Source organism: Meriones unguiculatus, chromosome 2, assembly GCF_030254825.1.
Source record: "Meriones unguiculatus strain TT.TT164.6M chromosome 2, Bangor_MerUng_6.1, whole genome shotgun sequence".
Taxonomy (NCBI): Eukaryota; Metazoa; Chordata; class Mammalia; order Rodentia; family Muridae; genus Meriones; species Meriones unguiculatus.
The window spans coordinates 170,761,157-170,784,766 of NC_083350.1; the positions used below are offsets into that span (position 1 = coordinate 170,761,157).

A 23,610-nucleotide genomic window follows, 5' to 3' on the forward strand; every position below is an offset into this window, starting at 1 on the left:
TACTTTTTCAGGTATTAGAACAGCTATATCAAGTTGACTGAAGCTCCTGTTCGGTGGTTTTATTTCTGTCTTTTGACTTTTCCCATTTATTCAAAGTAATTTTTTCTTCTATAATATATCCTGATTATGATTTCTTCTCTTTCTACTCCTCTGCCTTCCTCCCCCCTCCTCTCCCATCTAGGTCTACCCCCTTCTCTCATTAGAAAACAACAACAATAATGAAATAAAAACTAACATGTCGGAATTAGACAAGACAAACGGAAGGAAAAGAGCCCATGAGAAGGCACAAGAAACAGGACCCACTCATTCACAAAAAACAGGAATCCCATAAAAACACTAAACTGGAAGCCATACATATACAAAGGACCTGTAGGGTAAAAAAAGAAGAAGAAGAAAATATATATGTAAAATAAAATTAAAAATAATAAGATAACATAAAAAAAAATAGGATCAGTCCTGACATGACATTATGAGACAAAGAACCTCCAAAGATGCCGCTGACTTTATTTTCTGTTGGCCACCTACTGCTGGGCTTGCCACCCAGCATGAGTGTACTTTGTTTCCCCAGTGTTTGATCTGTTGGAGGTAAACTAAATTTTCGTTTATGTTCCTAGGTAGTGGGAACTGACACTTAAGAATGGGGATGATCGCGGAGGGGTTGTCGAGGGGATCCACAGGAAGGAAGGAAGCAGGTGTCCCCCCAGGATCAGCTTAGTCCTCTGAGAATGGAGACTGAGGGGAGACCACAGCAGGTAGTCTGCCAAAGAGCAGGGAGTGAGACTGGGGATTGGATCTGAAGGAGGGTGAAAATCTGAGGCTCACCTACCTGCTTCGCGGGCTTGCTCGCTTCTCTCTCGGGTGTGGCTGGTGGGTGTCCAGTGAAAGCCGGATGGAGTAGGGTGGGGGCGGGCAGAATAGCAGGATGAGTTGGGAGGAAGATTGGAGGAGAAGATCTGCCGGATCCAGTAGAGATGGCGGTGGAGAGTAGGCGGAGGCTGGTGGTCTGCTACAGAAATGGGGAGAGGCTGAGGGACTGGATTTGTAGAAGAAGGAGCAGAGGGGTAAAGAGTTGCAGTTAGGCGCTGGCTTCCACGGGAAATGGGAGCAGGGGAGAAGGGAGGCTGCAGCAGGTTGTTGGTCGGCCACAAAGCTGGGTCTAAGACTGGGAGGTAGGTTGACTTGGAGGAGCTGAGGGGAAGGAACTTCTGCAGTTGGCAGACATGCTTCCGTGGCTGGTGTGTTGTTCTTTGACTTTTTTATTTCTTTTTTTTTTTATTACCATCTATTACAATTTATTCACTTTGTATCCCGGCTGTGGCCCCCTCCCTGGTCTCCTTCCAATCCCACCTTCCCTCCCTCTTCTCCTCCCATGCCCTTCCTAGTCCCCTGATAGGGGAGGACCTCCTCCCTGTCCCTCTGACCCTAGCCTATCAGGTCTCATCATTGGCTGCATTGTCCTTCTCTGTGGCCTGGTAAGGCTGCTCCCCCCTCAGTGGAAGGTGATCAGAGAGCCAGCCACTGGGTTCATGTCAGAGACAGTCCCTGTTGCCATTACTAGGGACCCCACTAGGAGACTGAGCCTATGGGTTACATCTGAGCCTGGGTTTTAGGTCCTTTCCATGCATTGTCCTTGGTTGGGGTATTATTCTCTTCAGCATGCCAGGGTTCAGTCTTTATGGCTCCGTTGGTCTCCTTTTGGAGCTGTCTTTCTATCTCCCAATTCCATGCATTCCAGAGTTTGCCTATGAGTCAGCCTCTGCTTCTATACCTCAATTAGTAGTCTTTCAGAGGCTGTCTGTGGTAGGCTCCTGTCCTGTTCCCTGTCTTCTCCTGCTTCCGATGTCTGTCGCATTTGCTCTTCTGAATGAGGATTGAGCATCTTCCCTAGGGTCTTCCTTGTTGTTTAGCTTCTTTAGGACTATAGATTTTAGTATGTTTATCCTATATGGTATGGCCTTTCTGTGGCTGCCACTCTGTGGGCATAGAAGGCCTGTCCACTCAGCCCTCTCAGCCCTCTCAGCCCTCTCAGCCGTCTCAGCCCTCTCAGCCCTCTCAGCCGTCTCAGCCCTCTCAGCCCTCTCAGCCCTCTCAGCCCTCTCAGCCCTCTCAGCCGTCTCAGCCCTCTCAGCCCTCTCAGCCCTCTCAGCCCTCTCATACTTGCCCTTGTCGCCTGATGGACTGTTCCCAGCCGAGCCTGTCAGGAGTCTGCAGCGCTGCATCTAACTAAGCAGTGCACCGCTGCACGGCCATGCTGTCACTTGCCCGGGCAGCGTTGGAGACAGCTCCTTCCCAGCCGTTCACCCCAGGGTACTAATGGAAACTCCAGTTTCATATCTACTTCACACTTCTGTCTCCACAGCCTGTGCTGCTTTTGCAGTCTGGGTGTCCAGGCCCTGGTCACATCTCAACAACCTGGTCAGACTGTCTCTTCTTTACTGTTCTTTACCCTGCCTCTTCATTTTTGCCAGGCCAAACAGTTATTTAAACCAGGAAATTTGTGTAATTAAAAAAAAAAACATAAGAAGTATAATTTTTGTTATAAGTCATACATTAAATTCGCAGCACAGATGCCTTGTAGCTTGAGTCTGAATACAAAGGAACAGCACTCAGTATCACCTCTCTCCAAACCAAAGCAAACACCCTCTTTTGGACCCTCCCACAACAGGTTTTCTTCCTGTCCTCTGCTTTCTTTTGTACCTAGGATACACAGACCAGAATTGACTAGTCTCGATGATACAGAAGATACTCATTTGTGACTCTGGACGAGCAAGGCCAGTCTCTGAACCAGTGGCTCTCAACCTGAGGGATGTGATCCCCTTGAGGCCACATGTCTGAAACCCTGCATATCAGATATTTACATTATGATTCATAATAGAAGCAAAATTACACTTGAGAAATAGCAACATAAATAATTTGTGCTGGGGGGGGTGGTCATCACAACATGAGGAACTATATTAAAGGACCACAGCATCAGGAAGGCTGAGAACCACTGCTCTGAAAAGTATGTAGCCATAAAAATTTTCAAACAGGCACACAAGAAAATGTAACAAATGTGTGTGACCACATTACTTACTTGTATCTAATAAATGATAACATGTTACCTTAGTTCCCCAGGAAATTGTTAAATCAGTAGACCTCCAGTTTTACTCCTTTTGTAAGAAGATGGTCACCAGTGACCCCACGCCTGTATGCAAGAATGAGGTCCTTAGGGAGGGAAGGGACGAACTCCCAAGCAGAACTAGAGGACCTGCGCTGGACTCCAGCTGGCGCTTAGGTGACACTCAGGCTGCCTGTCACTGCTCTCCTTCTTTGTGGGTATAAAGTCACTGAAGACTGGGAGCTCTGTGCAGGGTGCCTGAAGACATACAGCCTGGAGGAAGCAGAGCCAGGGTTGTGGCTTTAAAACTCATATGTAGCACTCCTGGACTGTCAAGGGTTAAATTGTGTTAGAAGCTTCAACATTAGTTTGAGCTTTCTTATCTCTAGCATTTAAAAAAAAAAATAGAGCCGTTGGAGTTTTTTGTATTTAAAATTCATTTATTGTGCATAGATGAATAATTTCTGTTACTCAGAATGATCTGTTAGGTCATCTTAACCCTTTGAAATTGCAACTGTGTATGGCCATACCACCCTGAACACGCCCTATTTCGTCTCAGAAACTGCAGCCGTCAAATCAAACCTTAGGAATTTAAAATCTTTTGCCCTGTGTCTCTGAATGCCTTTATGCCTTCTTATTCTTCCATCTTGCTACTTGAATCTTGAGTGATATATTTTCCTCCAAATAGCACTTTGAACCAAAATTTAATATTGTGTGTTTTCTTTATTAGGCGTTTTTAAGATTGAAACTTCTTTTTACCCGTTGAGGTGTATTTATTGTTTTCTCTGATATTGTCTTGTGCCTATTATTTCGCCTTCCAAGTGACTATTAATGCTTTATATCTTCCTATAAATTAGTTAGCCATGAATACCTTTTGTATGTGCAGTTTCTCAAAGCCTTTCAGAATCACAGGATTCTTTGAAATGACTAATTACTGCAAATCTGGTTGCCTGTGTAATGCTATCCAGCAAGCAGCTGCTTCGTATGAAGAGCGGCTAAGAGCTCTTTTTGGTTTTGTTCATTTAAAATCATTTGCTTCTTCGTATTTAATATCTGCAAAGAATGCAGCCACATCATAGTAGAATGTGCTGTTGTTAAGTTTTGGATTGTTTCCACGGGTTCCGCCTTACATCTGCATGGTGTTTAAAGCCAATGCTTCCTTTCTCTTTGTAGTCATTCAGGGCCTTTCGCCTCATAATCCAATGTCATGCTGAATGACAGAAAATTGAAGTTGAATTTATTTGGCTATAGAGAAGGACTGCACAGAACAATACACTTATTTAAGAACTCCTTGCCTCAGAAACTGAAGGAGCTGTTTTGCGCAGGTGGCTTAGAATCTCTGCTGCTTATCCTGACTGTGAGCCTTTATTTATTAAGGACAGGAACTGGGCATTCTGCTTCTGAAAACAAAGGACCTGCTAGTGTACCCGAACCCTAGCCTGTGGGATGCTTACACATCATTCAGAACCACTAGGGACACATCCTATTTTTTTGTTTTTTTAATAACCCTTAGCACTTCCTGATTACAAAAAAAAAAATGAAAAGCAGCCATGAAAATATACAAATCATCTCCCAATAACACACCACGGAGCTTTTACATTGTGAGTTACTCATAATAAATTGTTTCCTCAGTGCTACATGGTGCCTTCTCTGCTTAAATAAAATGCCTTCTTCCTTGGCACTGCTTACATTTCTGCTTCTGTGTACCTCATGTGACATCCTTCAGTGGGTTCTTGTTTTTCAAGGTAAAACATTTATTTACTTTACCAGTATTGAGAGCTATTGTAAGACACGTGGCCAACAGCCTTGAGGACAGTGTCTCCTCTGCTGGTTCTACACTGTGTATTTTTCTGAAAATGAGAAGAGAAACATATGGGTAAAGAGAATAACCCCCAAAGTATAACAGCTTTGTCATCATTCCTGCACAGGGTCATGGGCCATAGTTTGTTTTAGTTGGAACCTGAAATTCTGGAATCTGATGCCTCTCTATATGCAGATCTGTGGCACAGAATACTTTTTAATGTCACCAAAATGAGCTTGAATTAGCAGCTATTTTTAGCATATACTGTTGTCAGGTAATTGAGAATTAATTACATAAAATTCACATACCGAATAACTGTTCTTTGGGGGCTTATTTTCTAACTCATCACTTTTAACTATAGCCACACTTAGAAATAATAACAAAATCCATCATGTGGGCTCAGATTCATGTTTCATCTAGTTCAGAATCTGTTCTAAAAAAAGCACCAAGGAGCATTCAACAAGAAAGCAAAATTGTTCTTTGTGTTGTTCATTCGATGAAATTAGTCACAAGGATACCACATTTGTCTTTATATCTTTCACCTGTAAAACAGAATTTCTCATTTTGTAGAGTGAATCTCTTTAAAAGTTCAGAGACTATAATTGCCCTACAACAATGCTCGCCACACTTGTTTGACAAAGTATTTCCTTGTGGCTTTTATGCCTCAGGAGCCAATGTGAGTGAGGAAGACTTGGGATCGGGCAGGACTGTTTTTTGGGGATCGGGCAGGACTGTTTGAACACTGGATCACCCCACAGCTTGCTGAGTGAACGTACTTTCATCTTCACACATTCCCCCTGCGAAAATCCAAACACCAGCTTTCTTTTCCTGCTAATTGTGACCACAAATGAACCGAGGCAGGCTCAGCTCCTGGACGTAGTGTGGCCTCAGTGAACACCACCTCCTTCCTCTTCACTGCTCAAACCTGCCAGCAGCTTCTCTGAAGCCTACCGGAGCTGAATAACACAAGGACATGGTACAGATCGTTCAAAATATGGTTTCTGAGTTTTGAAAGGTTTTTCTAATATATATATGTACATATATAATATTTTCTCTTTCATTAATAGGAAAATGTGTACCCTGAAAATATTAGTAAGTCTGTAGTTCATGTGATATGAGAGGCCTTACCCTCAGCAGACTTAAACATCTTCAGAAAGTTTGATGGCTGGCTCATTGATTTCCTGATCGCAAGAATGGGACAATGCACTCAGAAAGGATCTCAGTTTTTTTCCTTTTCATCTGAAAAATGAGACAATTAGAACCTGTCTGGGATTTTGAAGGGATAAAGTTAAATAATGCATGTGAGGAGATGTTGGTCACAGAACACAAACATTTCATTTAGATACGTGGTGAACTTTAAGAACTCTGTGTACAACCATGGTGATTATTACTCAATAACATGTTATTAAAAAATTTAAGAGTAAATTTAAAGTATATGGGAATAGTATGTCTGTTAATAAGTTTGACTTATCCATTTTATAACATGTACATGTTTCAAAATGTGATATGTATAATAGACACAAAATTTTACATGCTCATTAAAATAATTAAAAATAATGTATCTGAAAGCACTGGGTATATAAAAAACAAAGATTTTTTATATAAGTGCCTAGAAAATTGTTATGAGAACATTTTAGAATGGATCTGTTTGTTGCTTTGAGAAACTAGCTCATTATATATATATACACACACACACAGTTATATATATGTATATATACACACATATATATATAAAGATAAGCAAGGATGTTGAAGATTTACATAGAAGTTTGGTATATATGTATAATTGCAAAAATAGAAGCATCTTACTATTAAGATACTTGATATTGCTAGAAAATAAAAATTTGGTAATTCCTTGTTCTGAATGACATTTTCTACATAAACTGGTTAGTTCACTTGTGTCGTCTCCCTTTATACCTTGGATGATCCTGGAGAGTTAACTGCCTGCAGGCTGTGAGTGGAGTCGGGGCTCAGACCACAGCTCTCACAACAGCCTACTCACAGGTTCTAAGCCAGGACTCTGCATACCTTCTGAAATAATCCTTTTCAAATACTCCCTAAATTTTCTAGCTGAAGACTATGTGAAAACCAATTGCCCCCAGTGTTCTCTTGCCTTTTAAAGTTATTAAAATACCTTTTAGATGCTACTCAGAGTTAATGAACTGTCAGCCATGAGCCCAGTACATAATTTGTCTATTTCATTTCTATCCAGAAGCCTCAGTTGCTTTGGGAACAAAAGAGGGAGCTCAGACAGCCAAACATTTTAACAAGTGAGTCACATGATCAGAAATGTGTGGAGTGTGGCACCAACACAAATTTCCTCTGAAAACAGTAGAAAGGTTAGCCTGTTAGGTGCTTACGAATTAGTCTGACAGTGAAAGGAGAAAGGGCAAAAACACGAGGTGTGTAGGCGGCTGTATGGACCACGGGCATGATGCATAGAATGATACAGGCAAAGCAGAAGAAACAGCTGTGCTGTTCCTAGGAAGCTGAAAGGAAGCTTCAGAGGAGTTTGGTTTAGTTTATGAAAACGCCTAGACCCTGCTGTGCTGATGAACATGCTGTGTCTTTTCAGATTTGCAGTGTCAAATAGATGCACTTGAGTTGCGACTTCAGAAGACATCGATGGAGCTGGACAACTGTAAAGAGATGCTCATGTAAGGTGCAGTGTTAAACTGCCGGAAGAGTGTAATGTGTGTAGAATCTTGGCTTATTTGGGTCCTGCCAGTAGGCTGTTGTGAGAACTTAACTATTTCTGTGATGAGATGGGCGCCAGAAGCAGGCGAACCTCTAGAAGCCGCAGCCAGCCTGGCATATGTGAAGGCAAAATAACAGAGACCCTGTCATAAACGTGGTGGTGCATCATCGCACACACACACACACACACACACACACACACACACACACACAAGCATCATACAGAGAGACAGAAAGAGATGTAATACAGTAATACACATGAAAAGTACCCAGGGAAGTATTTGTTTCAAACATTAATTTATTTCAGGACTTTGAAAGACTGCTTTCTATATAAACGTGGCATATCTAGAATTATAATGCTAAAATAAAATGCACATGATGTTTGAAATACAGTACACCATTTTCCTTCTTGATGTATAATCTGAGAGCTCTGGTTTCAGTTCCTGTACTCACAAAGTTCAGCCTCATAAATATAAACATTTAGGGTGCTTAGCAACCAAATGTTTGTGTTGACTGTGGCTGTTCCTAAGAACAATGTGTTTAATCAAATATTGAACCACATAAAAAGGAACAAATTCCAGAACTGCCTAATCAAATTAGTGTAGAGTTATTTGTAGCAAGTGCTTTGTTTTAGGAAAACAAGAAGTTAATAGTACAGTAAGGTCAGAGGTGCGGCTGCTGGGCAGGATGCTGGGGTGAAGGGATAAGAAAACAGGGAGTTCTCCGTGCCATTCCCCGCCAGGTGCGCGAGGAGAAACATGAAAAAGAGGCGAGATGGCAACTGCAAAGAATAAAAAATCCCTGCGCACTCTGTGTGGAATATCAGGAGGACTGTGTCCGTGTGGAAGTCTTGTGGGGAAAGCAGGCTCAGACCACAGCTTCTGTGTGACATTTGCTTCTTTTGTTATTATCATTGTTACTTTGTGTGTGTGTGTGTGTGTGTGTGTGTGTGTGTGTGTGCGCCCTAGGCATGTGCATGCCATGGCACATGTACTGACGTCAGAGACCAGCTTATTCGAGTCAAATCAGTTCCATCCTTCTGATATCCATGCCCCAGGACCGGAGCTCATGTCCTCAGTCTTGCAGACATGTGCCTCTACCCCTGAGCCATCTCACTGGCCCAGCACTTGCTCCTCGGAGCTCAGGAAGTGGTGAGGGAAGGAAGGTCTGGAGAGACGATGCTCTTTCAGAGGGCCAGAGTCTGGGGATTCCAGCACTCACAGTAAGCAGTCCAGAACACCCTGCAACTCCAGCTCCAGGGGGATCCAACTCCTCCAGCCTCTGTGGGCACCTGTACTCACCTGTGCACACGCACGTGTGTGCACACACACACTTTAAAATCTTAAAAAATAAAATTGAAAAGTGAAGAGGTGACAGCCCAGGAAAATTTAGCTTTTAGATAGAATCTTGGAAAAGTAAGAAAGATGCCAAATGGAAGAGCAAGAATAAAGCTTATTGGTTGATAAACTCAAATTTTTCCAGAGTAGTTTTGTACGGAATCACTAATGTCAGCCGTGCTGTTTGGCAAAGTGTACTCTTTATCATATTTGTAACCTGAGTACTGAGAAGTGATAGGAGTCAAGCCACAGTGCGGCTGAAGAGGAAGCGTGCGACCTCACGACAGCCCATCACACTAACTGCTTACAAGGAAATTGCTGTATGATTGCAGGAATTCTGTGCTATTGGATTACGGAAAGGCTGCTTCCCAGCCCCAGAGACTGACTTCAATGGAAAATCAGAGCAAGTAACCACTTTTAGAAAATGTGGGTTGTCAAAGAGCCACTCGAAACCATCCCTAGTGCTAGAGGCCTTGCTGTAAGCGTGTCCGTACCCTTCCGTCTCTGCTCCACCTGCTTTCTGTTTGCTGCCTGGAATGTGCTAGGTGGCAAGGAATGACCCTGAACTTCGGATCCTCCCACGTCCCTCTCCCAAACGCCAAGTGCTGGGATCACAGGCATACACCACCGCGCTCAGTTTGATGTGGTGTTGGGGACAGAGACCAGGGCTTCGTGCGTACTATGCAAATACTCTACACGCATTGTTATGTGTTCTAATTGATTTTTATTTCTCTCAGAAGGCTTTGGCTGCAGTCTCTGAAGTGAGTAGTGACTGAGTTAGTCAGTCCAGAGGCTCAGCAATATCACCGGGGGTTTTGACACTCCAGTATCTTAGTCAGTGTTGCTGGAAGAGACACCATGACCAAAGGGGCTGGCTTACAGTTTAGAGGGTTAGTCCACTATCCTCACGGCAGCATGCAGGCAGACAAGGTGCTGGAGAGCTAGCTGAGAGTTCTCCCCAAAGCCCACCCCCAGTGACACACTTCCTTCAACAAGGCCATGCCTTCTAGTGCCACTCCCTGTGAACCTATGAGAGCCATTTTCATTCAAACCACCACACTCCTGTCTCCTTCCTGTTGCCTTCAGCACTGGCTTCAACTACATCAAGGTTGCTTGTGCCTAGAGAATGGCTGTATCTCTGAGTACTATTTGCAAATGAGGCTATCTAGTGGTAAAAGAATCTGTAAGAAAATCCCCCAAATCACCAAACACCCTTCTCGATTTCTGATTGTCTGGAGCTGATTACTTCCTCTCTGTTAAATGAATTACTGGCAAGAGGAACTGGACTTTGAAAACGAACTTAGACCTAGTAGTGTGTATCTTGATGGATGATAACTGGGATTCTGAGACAAGGAAGGGAGCTGCAGTGACTGTCACAGGGAAGCAGTGATGTTTGCTGAGTGGTGGGGCACTAATCAAGCTCTGAAAGTCAGTTTTGAAACTTTCTACAAATTCTATCTTTGTCATACTATCTGCATCATTAATGAAGAACTACACCAAAATAATGAAAGTTAAGAAGGCTGCAAATATAATTTTATAGCTATGCCTGGAGGTACAGGCCTATAATCCCTACTCAAGAGACTAATTTAAGGCCTGCCTGAGCATTGTGTGATGCTATTTCTAGAGACACGAATAAACATCATCTCACTGCAGATAGGGAACTTACTACCGACCAAAGTACAGATACCATCAAAATCTAATTGGTGAAACAGTGAGTTTCTTGGAGTTACTTTTAGAAGCAGAAATGACTCAAAGAAAGCTGCATCACCAAAAATCTACTTTAGCGTGAGTGGCAATTCAGAAAAGCTGGAAATGTTAAATGCACAGCACAGCCCGAAGGTATCTCAACAGGTTGGAGAGTGTCTTTTCCAAGTAGCTTAGTTTATCTGAGCCCTTTTCCAGTGGCCCAGTTGGTCTCTGCGTCTTCCAGAAGCTTGGCTGGTCTCCGCTTCTTTCAGAAAGCTTAGCCGATGTATGAGTCAGGTTCTCTAGAGTAATAGAACTTACAGGATGAATCTCTCTAAATATCTGTAGAGGCCATTTATTGGAATGACTTAGCAGCTGAGGTCTAGCTAATCCAGCTTAGCTGGCTGTGAACAGAAAGTCCAAGAATCTAGTAGCTGCTTAGCCCGCAAGGCTGAATGTGGACTGGTCTTCAGTGTATGCTGGTTTCCTGTAAGGCCAGTGAAAGAATGAACATGCTAACAAAGCGAGGACAAGCAAGCAAAGAGCAGACTTCCTTTTTTCATGTTCATATATAGATTTCCAGCAGAAGTCATGGCTCAGATTAAAGGTGCATCTTTCCACCCCAAGATCCAGATTAAAGGCCTGGGTCTTTCTACCTTAATGATCTGGATTAGAGGTTAATCCACCTACTTCAAATTAAGCAGAAATTCCTCACAGGTTAGCCCTCCTTTTTTGGATTTTAGTTCATTCCAGATGTAATCAAGTTGTCAACTAAGAATAGGCAACACAAGTGATCTGCCTCTTGCAGATAGCTCAGCTTGTCTTACAGTTTACATGTACTGAAGGAGGGAGGGTGCTAGTAAATCTGGTCAGTTTCGGGGACTTCCCAAAACTTTGAGTCGTCTACTTCCTGAGCTTAATTAGTTTCCCTGCAGGATGGAATGTTTTACATTCCTTTAGAACATCCTGTATCTTAAGGAATGTTCTTTCAAGATGGAATGTTTTATCTGGAAGGAACTGCTATACAACAATGGGCCACAGAGTGAGTTTAAGACCAATCTGAAAAACTTAGCAAGACTGTGTCTCAAAATGGAAAATTAAAAAAAAAAAGGTGTGTGTGGGGGGGAGGGCTGAGGTTAATTCACAGTGGTAAAGAATTTGCCTGGCATGCATAAGATCCTTGGTATTATTTTAATATATGTATATGAGGATGTGTACATTACCTTCATATATTATTAGCAATATTATCAAGGGTTTTGATGCTCCCATAAATATTAGCTATGCACACATATATCAGGACAAAGATACACACAGACACACACTATCAACATAAAGACAAGTAAATAAGGCTACAAGAACAACTACCATAGATGAGAGATTTTCAGGAACTTTGAAAGCTGATGCATAGAAAGGACAATAAAAGGGTTGACTCTATGGAGGTGCCAGTTGTGTACTGGCAGTGGTAGATATGCAACAGGCAGCTCTCTCTCGAGTCCTTTAGAAAGTCAAGGCCTTGAGACCTAGCGAATCCTAGGGAGTTTGTGAGAATTTCTCTAGACACTCCCATGCTGGAATCCATTTTGGCATGTCATTTGGGGTAACCATATAGTCTACATATTCTAATGTAAGTTATATGAAGAAAGCCTCCTATCCGTCAAGATGGCGTTTACAGAGGCTTCCCTAGGCCCTCAGACTAAAGCAGTGCATGTAGCAACCCACAGCCAAGCCAAAGCTCACACCTCACAGCAGGAGCAAACTCTGCCCTACCACACTTCTGAAAACAGATAAGAAAGCAACCAGACAGATTCAGAAAGTTAAGTATGAACCCAAAAAATGTGCCACGTATAAGGCCCATCCCACCCTTCAAAAGTGACTAAGAATTCATGCAGTGAGCGTTAGGAAATTTAAATTAGCAAACAGAAGACAGTCAAGTTATTATAATTGCTATCCACTAAGTTTAATTGTATCTATAAAAGGAAAAAAATAACTGTTACGAAAAATAAGCTATTATGAGTTGAGAGATTAAACATGTGACCATGAAAATTATCCCTTTCATGTTAAATATAAATTCACACACTTGACGTGGTTTAAGTGAACTGAATAAATAATTGATAGAATGATTAGCAGTTACCTGCCAAGAGTACGCAGGAAGGGAGAGGGCTACAGCTGGGATACAAGTGACTGTATAAAATTATTTAAAAATAAATAATATTAATTTAAAAAAATTAAAAAAAGAGTTCACAGGAATGAGGATGAGGTTTGTATAGTCTCTTACTCTCTCAGTATGCTTATGTATTTCCTGAAGATTGCGTTTATTTCCATGAATGCAATAAAAGGAACAAATTCATTTAAAGTATTTTGGAATTTATCAATTAGTAATAAATATACTAGTTTTCCATCCTTTATCCACAAGGGCTGTGCCTTAAGATGCTGTGCAAGGTGTGTTGGCATAGTCTTTTAGTCCCAGCACTCGTGAGGCAGAAGCTCATGGATCTCTGGGAGCTCTAAGCCAGCCTGGTCTACAGAATGAATTCCAGGATAGCCAGAGCTACATGGTGAGACCCTATCTCAAACAAACAAACAAACAATCAAAACCAAAAGGACTCAATCCTAAATCACTACAGTTAGTATTAAACCCTACACACACACATACACACACAGAGAGAAGGAGAGAGAGAGAGAGACTTCTTGAGTTGCCTTTCTTTTGCTGTGATTAAATCCCATGACCAAGGCAACATATGAAAGCATTTAACTGGGCTTGCAGTTTCATGGGGTTGGACTCCATGATTACAGAATAAAAGCATGGCAGTAGGAACAGCTGAGAGTTCCCATCTTGATCCATAGCAGGAGCAGAGAAGGGCACAGTGAGAATGGTACCAGCCCTTTGAGACCTCAAAGTCCACCTCCAGTGACACACCTCCTTCAACAAGACTGTACCACCAACTAGTGACCAAGTATTCAGACATCTAAGCCTATGGGGACAGTCTCATTCCACTACAGTAGCATACGTCTGATAAGATAAATGGCCAAAGATACAGTTATAGTGTAATGAGCGTTGTAGGAATGAACTCTTTCATATCCCATTATACTGTATTCACTCTCTTATGAGATACTCGTGGTAAGAGTCATTGTAATATGGTCCTAGGCTGCCATGTAAGGCTTTCATAAAAGCAGACACCATGATAAACAGCAGTAGATCTGATACCTGAGCAGGACCCAGAGAGCTGAAGATGCATAGCATCAATAATGTAAGCATACAGGACAAGGAATGACTACCTTTGGCAAGATGGGCTGGGACAATAGATTTCATAACAGTAGTCAGAACTGTGAACAATTTAAAATTTACTAATTAGTTCTGGACATTTGGTTTATTATTCTTTAACTGGAGTAGAGTAGCAGGAACTTCTCAAAGCAAAGCCGCAGACATGGAGAGGGGACTCCTGTATGTCTAAAATGGTTACACACAATGCGTTTTCTAGTCAGAGGACCCTTTTGACATGCTTACACTTTCTTAGCAGTTCTCGCTCTTCCCTTAACAGTCTGTGCCACAGTAGGCTTCTGACTATCACAACGGGCTAATTTGTGAAGCCCTAGCTTTCCATTCAAACACACCTGGCACCTCTGGTATTGGAGCTTTTGCTCTTATTAGCATATAACTGCTAATGTTCTGACTTTTGTGGTGACTTGGGAATGTCTGTCTGGAAGCAGAATGTGACCTGGTAGCATTCTGCTGTCACTGTGCACAGCTACTTGTTACATGGTCTCAAGTAGCGTCCTGGTTTGCTTTCTATTGTGATAAACACCATGACTGAAAGTGACTTGTGAGGAAAGAGCTTATTTGAGCTTATTGCTTACAGCCCGTGGTAAAGGATAGTCAAGGCAGGAACTCAAGGCAGGAACCTAGAAGCAGAAACACACCGAGAGTGAGCGTGAGGCAATGCTGCTAACTGGCTCGCTCCCCCAGGCTTGCTCAGCCTGCAGTCTTCTACAACTCAGGACTACCTGCTAAGGGGCGGAGCCTCCCACAGTGGGCTGGGCCTTCTCAAATCAGTCATTAATCAAGAAATGCCGCAAGTCAATCTGATGGATTTCTCAGTTGAAATTGCCTCTTCCCAAATGACCCGAGCTTGTGCCAAGTTAAGAACAAACAAACAAAAAACAACAACGACAAAAAAACCAACCTAAAGGCAAGGGTGGTAACCAACCAAGCCAATAACTTGGTTGGTCTTGCACTACAGGTTTTCTCCAGGACCGCAGCTCATTTCAGTTATTGTATCTTCACCCTGGCTATGTGGAATCTGCCCGGGCACTTGCAACCAGCAGAGCCCATAATTGGAGCTACATCTCCTAAGTTGTGTCTTATTCAGGCTTAACCCTTCACTTCTCTTCAGTTGAGGTTGCTGAAAGAGTAGCATTTTCTGCCGGAATTTTAATTCTGTTGCATGGTTCTAACTGAGAATGCCCCCAGGCTCAAATGATGTAAGAAATAGCCCGATTCTACAGTGTCTCTTCAGTCCAAGAGACATTTTTCCCTCTAGACTCTCCCCACTTTTGATCAGTCCCCGGTACAGGAGGATGGACTCTTGTTTGTTCCTTTGTGGGGTTTGTTTGATAGTGTACCCCAAGAGTTTACCCTTCTTAATTAAGTACAACCCATATGAAAGGCATTGATTCGGTTAAGTGTTTTCAAATAATAACAGTATGGAGACTTTAAGATGTAGAAAAGCATTTTATTTTGAAATAACACATTTTAACTATTTCAAAATACTTTTTCCTTAGGAAAAGATCTAATGATGCTGAGAGCTGTCAAAGAGAACTTAGAAAACTGAAGTTTGAGTCCGTTATTTCTGAGTCAAGGTATATATTGAAAATTTTTAATAATCATTTTAATAACTAAACTTAAGCCATAATTTAAAGATCCTCATATTGAGAATATGCATGTCTGTTGTTTTCTTGCTTACATATGTAATGCCTAACTTGGACCTCTAATATCGCACATTTGTTCCTTGTTTCTGTCTCTGCCTGCATTGCCATTGCTTCTTTTCTTTGCTGTGACAAAAACAACTGACAAAAGCGACGTAAGGGAGGAAGAGTTTGTTTGGCTCACAGGTTAAGAAGGAGCAGCGTCACTTCATGTGGCAGCGGGAACATGAGGAAACGGAGATGAATGCTGGCGCCCAGCTTGCCTCTCCCTTTTGTTCAGCCCGTGAGATAGTGTCACCCACGTTCAGGGCAGCTCTTCTGTGTCTGTTATAACTCTCTCAGAGCAGTCGTATTTCCAGAAAGATTCTACGTCCTGCCAATCTGCCATTACGATGAACAGCTGCAGCTCTACCGCTTGTCACCTTGACTACCCTGGCCCTTGAGTCTCTTATTCATCTTGGAATGTGTATCTATAGTCGTTAAAAATCCCAACACTTTTCCAAACTCCAGAGTCTACTCTGAGACGTAAGGCAGCATCTTTCCATGTCTCCTATAAATAAGAAGCCAGTGTATAGCGTAGAGTAAGCATTCACCTTCCAAAGGGGAGGAACAGAATTTGAGCAAAGTAAGGTCTGACCAAAGCAACTCAAAACCCATCAAGACAAACACCGAATCCTACAGTTCCACGATACACATCTGGACTTGGGATAGAATTATCTGAGCTCTAATGGCCTTCGACTGAACCTGTTCCTCCAAGTATGCCTCCTCAGCACAGATAGCCTTTCTCTTGGGCTTTCTCCTCACAGTGCCTGTAGCTTTCCTCAGCAGACACCCTATGATCCTGGCCTTTCCAATACCACGTGCTCGCCATTGAAAATTATGCTTCACCTTCACAGCTTTACCCAGAGCCTCTGGAGCTTCCTTGTGGGGAATCAAACCTTCCCACATTACCTAACCTCAGCAGCTTTCTGGACTACTTGGTAAAAGCCTCCATAACTCCCTGAGAACCCTTGTGTTTTACAGTCCCAGAATCCAGACACCAGGTAGATGGCACTGCCTAGTTCTGCTGCCAACATCCTTTTGTCACAGCACATCTGAAGCTGAGGAAATGCTTTCCAAAGCTATTGCCTTTAAACAGGGAATCCCTCAGGGGCCTTCTCGGGTCAGTCTCTTTTAAGTGAATATTAATATTTTCACAAGTGAAGCTTTTGATGTGTGTGTGGGAACTCCTTTCCCATTTTCCAATGAGTCAAGTTTGAGGCTTGTCTTGAATAGTCTGAATCTCAAAAGGTCTGAATCTGCTTTACTTGTCACACCCTGTCATTGTAGCCCTGAGTAGAACAGTGAGCAGTAACCATGACACAGCCTGAATGATGTCCTCTTCTCACTCATCTTCCTCACCCAAATTAGTTCTTTGGTTTTGAATTCAGTCTCACTCAAGGTCTCGGCACAGGAGGGAAACCATGTTCTTTTCCAGAACATCACGTGAATGGCCCAAAAGATCCCTCGAGGTCTCATGATCTGGGTTTCTCTGTCTGCATTTCCCTGCAATTCTTTGTCTGAGAATTTTGTGTTCTGCTAGAATGGTCTGCTTACAGCAATCGCAGACTTCTCTTACCATAACTTCCAGACTCTTTCACATTCTTCCCACAAAGCAGTTCCCAAAGCCTAAGAACCACATGGTTCGTTTATCTCCCTTTCGTACCAATTTTCTGTTACTTTTCTCATTCCATGAACTCAGTACCTTTTTAAAAAAATCAACTTAGGGTTTCGGGGATACAGCCCACTATGACAGGGAAGGCACGGTAGTGGAAGCATGAGGCAACTATTATGTCATCCACAGTATGAATGGGAGCCCAGGTTCCTTTTTCTTCTTATTCGTTCTGGACCCCACGCCCTGGAGTGGTGTTGCCCGTATTCAAAGTGAGTCTTCCCTCACTCTCATAGATACATGCAGAACCCATGGTGGTTCTCAGTCCAGCCAAGCTGGCAATGAAGGTTAGTTATCACAATGGGAAAAAAAATTTAACATCAAAGAACTATCCATGTTCTTAACATCTTTGGTTTTTTATTAGGTATAGTTATGATGAAAGATCTATAGAAGTATAGTATAATATAACTATAACTATAAAATCATAGTACCTAATGCATGCTTGTGATATTTTTTAACTTCTTTTAGACACAAAAGGCTACTTAAAGAAAAGGAAGACTCTTTAATTACTTGTCAACAACTATATAAAACTTTACAGGAAGAGCTGAATACAAAAGAAAGACAAGAAGAAGATATAAAAAGAAGAATCAAGATCACAGAAAATGAACTGGAGATGACCAAAACTCTCCTGCATCAGACACAGGAAGAAATTTTAACACTGAAAAATGAAAGGTGCAGTCAACAGTAATTCCTTAAAAGTATTTTACCTTTAAATAAGTATTCAGTGTATATTTAAAACATCAAAATGGATGTTATAATAACAGTGAAGTCAGGACTTCAGACATGTTTCACATGTAAGCTCAGTGAACTTCATTACTTCACGTTGAAGTGATCAACTGAACCTCGGGGAGACTAAATTGCTATGTAGAGCCTCCCCGTTAGTCAAAGCATTGGTGGTGTTCAAGTTGCAATGCCCTCGGAATTCTACCCAGCATTTGATCATTTGTGAATATTTGTAGCCTCACCACAAAATTGGTGAATTCTGTTGATGATTACGATGATGATGATGAAGATGATGTTTTTTGAGAAAGGGTTTTCTGTGTAGCATTGGCTGTCCTAGACTTGCTATGTAGACCAGGCTGGCCTCAAACTCACAGAGATGTGCCTGCCTCTGCCTCCCTGAGTGCTGGGATTACAGGTGTACATCACCATGCAAGCTGGTTGTTTTTAACATAAAAATGTTTGTTTGCTTTTTTTACCACTATTCCTTTTTATTACCTCCTCTTTACCTATTGTAGGTTCTGAAGTTTCCATAAAGGTGATATCAATGGGACTGAAAGCATTCTGGCCCAGACTCTCAAGATACTTTTGTTCTGACCTTTGCACTAGCATTTTCTATAGTAATGTTTCAACTCTGCTTTTTTTCTTGTTTTAATTTGCCTAGAATGTCTTCACTCATTCATCCTGAACCCTTTTGTTCCATTTATATATCTAAGGTATAGTGTAACATTTGGTTTTTCCTGTTGTTAATTTTTAAAATAGGGTCACAGAGAGTGTTCCTTTTACATGTATTGATCTAATTATCATATTCTAGAATAATACAAGCCTTATAAGTTTGAAAATTTTTACTTTTTACCATTCTCTGCACATAGGAAGCTGATGATTGATTGGGTATTTGTTATTACATAATTTAAAAGAATTTTTATTAATTGCTTTTGAGGTGTGTGTGTGTGTGCGCGTGCATGCATGCACGTGTGTGTGTGTGTGTGTGTGTGTGTGTGTGTGTGTGTGTTGGCGTACATGCCACAGTGTACACGTAGAGGTCAGAGGACAACTTTGTGGACTTGGTTCTCTCCTTCCACCTTTATGCAGTCCCAGTGGTTGAATTCAGATTGTCAGGCCTTTCCCAACCACCTTGCTGGTCCTCTTCTGTCATTTTTATCTCATTAAAAATTTCTGTAAAACTTAACTTTATGGAGATAACTTATACATCTTAATCTTTTGTTCCCCTTCATGATTGTAACTGTTTTCTGAGAATAAATCTGGGGTCGGGCTGCAGCAGTAGACGGCAGGCATGCTATAATTAGGTAATTGGGTTTGTTGCTCAGAACTCTTTCTCCCCGACACGGTGGTGGACTATGAGAGTCATTTGTTTGTATGGAGGCCAGCATGCCTTCACAGTTCCCTAAGAAACAAGGCTTGTGTCTTGTGCTTCATGGGTTGATTTTATGTCTACTCCTCTTTGATTAAGTAACAACTGTGGAGCTAATGTCTCCCACATTTCTTCTTCACGTTGAGATGTTACTAAAAATGATTCTTGCAACGATGTTGTCTTTGTACCTGTCTGACTCTTCATCAACCTCTTTTCTTCTTCATTTCACGATTATATAGTATCCCAGCAAATAGCATATTAGAAGCTGCAGTCTAATAAGCAAAAACTTTAAAAGCCAGGCTTACTGAAGGAGCACCCACTGAAAGACTGAGCACGTAGAAACACAAAGGAACATCTGTATGGACACAGAAACTTCAAGATAACTATAATTCAGATATAAATGATAGTATATATTAGAAATATATTAGAAATGCATACTGAGGGCCTAGGCACATCAATAACTTCAGAAATGTCCTCCCTGTCTCTAAAATACAGGTTAATAACCAATGGCCACAATGATTACCTATCATATAAAAACAGCTATGATTTTATAGAGAATACACATAAGTACAATAAAAAGATACACTGTAATAAATAAAAACCTCAGAAGTCTTTGGTTAAGAATTTGGTCATCTGAACAATTCTTGTTACCAGGGATTTTTTCTTTTCCTTCTCCTTCCCTTCCTCCATTCCTCCCTCCTTCCTTCCTTCCTTCCTTCCTTCCTTCCTTCCTTCCTTCCTTCCATCCTTCTTAACTTCCTTCCTTCCCTCTCTTCCTCCCTTCCTCCCTCCCTCCTTCCTTTCCTTCTTCCTTCCTTTCTTTTTTCCAAGACAGGCTTTGTTCTGGACTTGCTCGTAGACCAGGCTAGCCTCAGGCTCACATAGATCTGCCTGCTTTTGCTTCCCAGAGTGTTGGGATCATAGGTGTGCAGCTTCCCTCTTTTCAACGATGCTGCATTAGTGCAGATTATCTGTGTACTCAGGTGAATGCTGTCTGCCATGGTGATCGCCGAGCTCCTCCTATCTTTTAAATGTTTCTGAAATTCTTCTCTGAGGATCCTGATTTACATTATCACCAGAGTGGTGAACACCCTCTGTCCATTTAGGAACAAATCAATAAAACTTAAAAGCAACAGGAAGTATTTAGACGTGTTTAATATTAGATAAACTGAAAAGACGCATAGCTGCCCATGGTGGTATATACCTGTAATCCCAGCATGGATGTGGCCCAGGCAGGAGGATCCCTGCAAGTTTGAAGCCAGGCCAGGCCAGCCAGGGTTATGTAATATGACCCTGCCTCAAACAAGGAGTTCAGAGCTGAAGCACAGGCTCTGTGAGTTTTTAAGTTGAACAAACAGGTTGACATCCCAGCTTGACCATTGTCAAGCTTGGGCAACCCAACTGTTAGTCCATTGCCTTATGTGCAAACTGGGCTATAATACCAGGTAGCTTTCTGTAGATGCTAAAGCATATAGCACTATGTCTTGTAGGCTATAAACACTCTGAAATATTTCTTCTTCTTCTTCTTCTTCTTCTTCTTCTTCTTCTTCTTCTTCTTCTTCTTCTTCTTCCTCTTCCTCTTCCTCTTCCTCTTCCTCTTCCTCTTCTTCTTCTTCTTCTTCTTCTTCTTCTTCTTCTTCTCCTTCTTCTAACACTGGCTTCTTAAAGCATCATTTTTTTTAATTTTTATTTTTTCTTATTAGTTACATTTTATTAACTCTGTATCCCAGCTGTATCCCACTCCCTCATTTCCTCCCACTCCCACCCTCCCTCCCTCCTCTCCACCCTTCCCCTTTCCAAGTCCACTGATGGGTGGGACCTTCTCCCCATTCATCCGACCCTGTTTTATCAGGTCAAAGCATTATTTTTTATAGCCTATTGTCACCATGTAGATATTCAGCAAACATCTGTTGAATTCAGTATTATCTGCTTTATTCATGAGCTGTAACAACTAGTCCAAGTCCACCTTGATGTCATTATCACAGTGCAACATTACCAAACGAAAGAATCGATACTATCTTTAATAATATAACAAACTGTTTCTCCCCAGACTCACCGTTCTCCCTGGCTCCCTGTCCATCAACAGCATTGAGAACTCACTTGCCCGGCTTCTTATGCTATCACACACTTGCTGTTTTTAATGGAGGCAGGAGCTGTGGCAAAATCAAAATTATCTCTTTGATTGACAATGTGAAGACATCTCTAAAAGAACAACTTGTGAAATAGGACTTAAAGCTGTTGTTTTGGCATTCTGCTTTGACGTTTGTTTGCAGTTTCATTTTTAACTATAATTAAGGGAATCTAAAATTTTGCATTTATATAAGAAATTAGAGTCTCATTTTTTCCCCTTGGGGCTGAGAATTTAAAAGTTAGCTTTTAAAATAAATACCCTTAATTGCAAGTATATCCTAATTTGCCTATTGTGTCAACTCTGAAAATGCTAATTTTAAAAAATCTGGTGAGATTGCAGGGTAGAGTGTTAGAGATAGCAAGCCACAGTTCTCTTTGAGACGCCTTCAGAAGAAAGACAGCATGACACACTGCAGAAAGCCCTGCAGTGTCACAAAATTGCACTAGCTTGGCCACTTGTGAATCACATCAACTCAATCATTTACTCTCTGGTTTCATGTCTTCTAACAATGGGAGGATTGTATGAACAGATTTCTAAGGCTTGATAAGAGCCTTTGCACCCCCAGACACAAGAGCAGTTCCTGACACACAGCAGGCACTCTCTATGTATGTGCTAGCTGGGTAAGAATGTTTTCCATCCTCATCAAACCACTGATCACAGGAATTGAAACTGAAAAGCCCCACATTTTCTAGGGCTTCTGACTTTATTGAAAATAAGAACTGGGATACAGTGGCTGTTCAGGATTCTGATGGAAATCTCCTTTATTTGATTCTTAGTAAAACTCAGATTTAGGACTTAAATCTGTGGCATTTCCCATAATCCCAAAACATCAAGATCTCTGAAACCAGCTCTAAAGAAGTCCAAAAATCTACATGGATATAGCTTTAGCTTTTTTAAACGTGGTTAAACCTTTATAATTAATGTTTTTATATTTTCTAATTTATCTAGAATTATCCTCCTGTATGAAATTCTTAATTTTACACAAGAAAGCTTTCTTTTATCACCGTGTTATAATCTCAGTGTGCAAGTCCTTCCGTGGGTATACTGCCTGAGTGTGGTTTTCATTTAGGAATCAGGATTAATCATCACTATACACATTAGTCATTGTAAATTCTAGTCGAGACTGGTGATTAGAACTCCATGCATAGGCATTTTCTCTGCCTTGTCCCATTAAAGACTTCTTAGAGCCAGGAACAGAGGCTCAGCAAGCAATCAAAGAAAGGTCCTTGTTCTGGTAACTACAGATCCAAACAAAATTTCCCTCACAGTTATAAATTCATAGGATAACAGTTACTTAACTCCTTGGACTTTGTGGAAATGTCCGATCATACTTCACAATTGTTGGTAAATTTCGTGAATTATGCTCACATGTTTAACCTACTTTGAGCCTGGACCTCCTATATCTCAGCTGCTGTAGTCTACTGGAGCGGAAGTTGCTGTTCTAAAGAGCTTTGTGCGTGAGGAGGAGACTGAGTAAGGAATATATTCTACATTTCATGGTGTCAAAATGAAAACTGTCTTGAGGGAGCCTGGAATTCAGACATCTCAGATAGTCAGTATAAACTGATGAAATGACTGTTCCATGGCATGAAGAAGAGAAAGGATTTGTTGTAGATTTAGAGAGATAAACAGAGAGAGAACAGCCAGAGGCATCTGGAAGAACCCAGAGCAGAGAAAGTAAACTGAACATCATCTGCGGAGTGGACCTAGCTATGAAAGAAGCAGGATCGGGGGGTGGGGCAAGGAAATAGGGAGAGCAAGGGCAAGACAAAGAGAGAAAACTGAGAGAGGCAGGAGACAGGGCATAACTGAAACAACTGGGTTATAAGAAGACTGACCTGCTATAGGAGGGGAACCTGCAAGCTGGCAGAGTTTAGGGTAGGGAAGGAGGTGAGAAGAGCTAAGATGCAAGTTCTCATGGACTTCGAAGTGTAGAACAGGTACTTGTGATACTTGTGACACTAGGGGGTCTGGCGGGCAGCGTGGGCTTTGGTGTGGCAGTAGGCATCATAGGTAGCCTATATGTCCCTTCTGCCTTTTGGAATTTGGGCAAGTTTCCTTTGGACTTGACAAGTACCATCTGCTTCGTAGCAAAGGTAACCTCTAGGTTTACTCAAGGGCACCTTCTAGAAATG

The 23,610-nt window shown here is 41.7% G+C and overlaps 1 protein-coding gene across 1 annotated transcript in view; it reads left to right on the forward strand.

The window, feature by feature from the left end:
• Lekr1 (leucine, glutamate and lysine rich 1) overlaps positions 1–23,610 on the forward strand; it is a 170,043-nt gene that overhangs the window by 106,361 nt on the left and 40,072 nt on the right. The window contains exons 7-9 of the mRNA XM_060378393.1: positions 7,474–7,555; positions 15,398–15,475; positions 17,721–17,924. Of these exons, the coding sequence (XP_060234376.1) occupies positions 7,474–7,555; positions 15,398–15,475; positions 17,721–17,924 (364 nt within the window). The remainder of the gene's footprint in view (positions 1–7,473; positions 7,556–15,397; positions 15,476–17,720; positions 17,925–23,610) is intronic.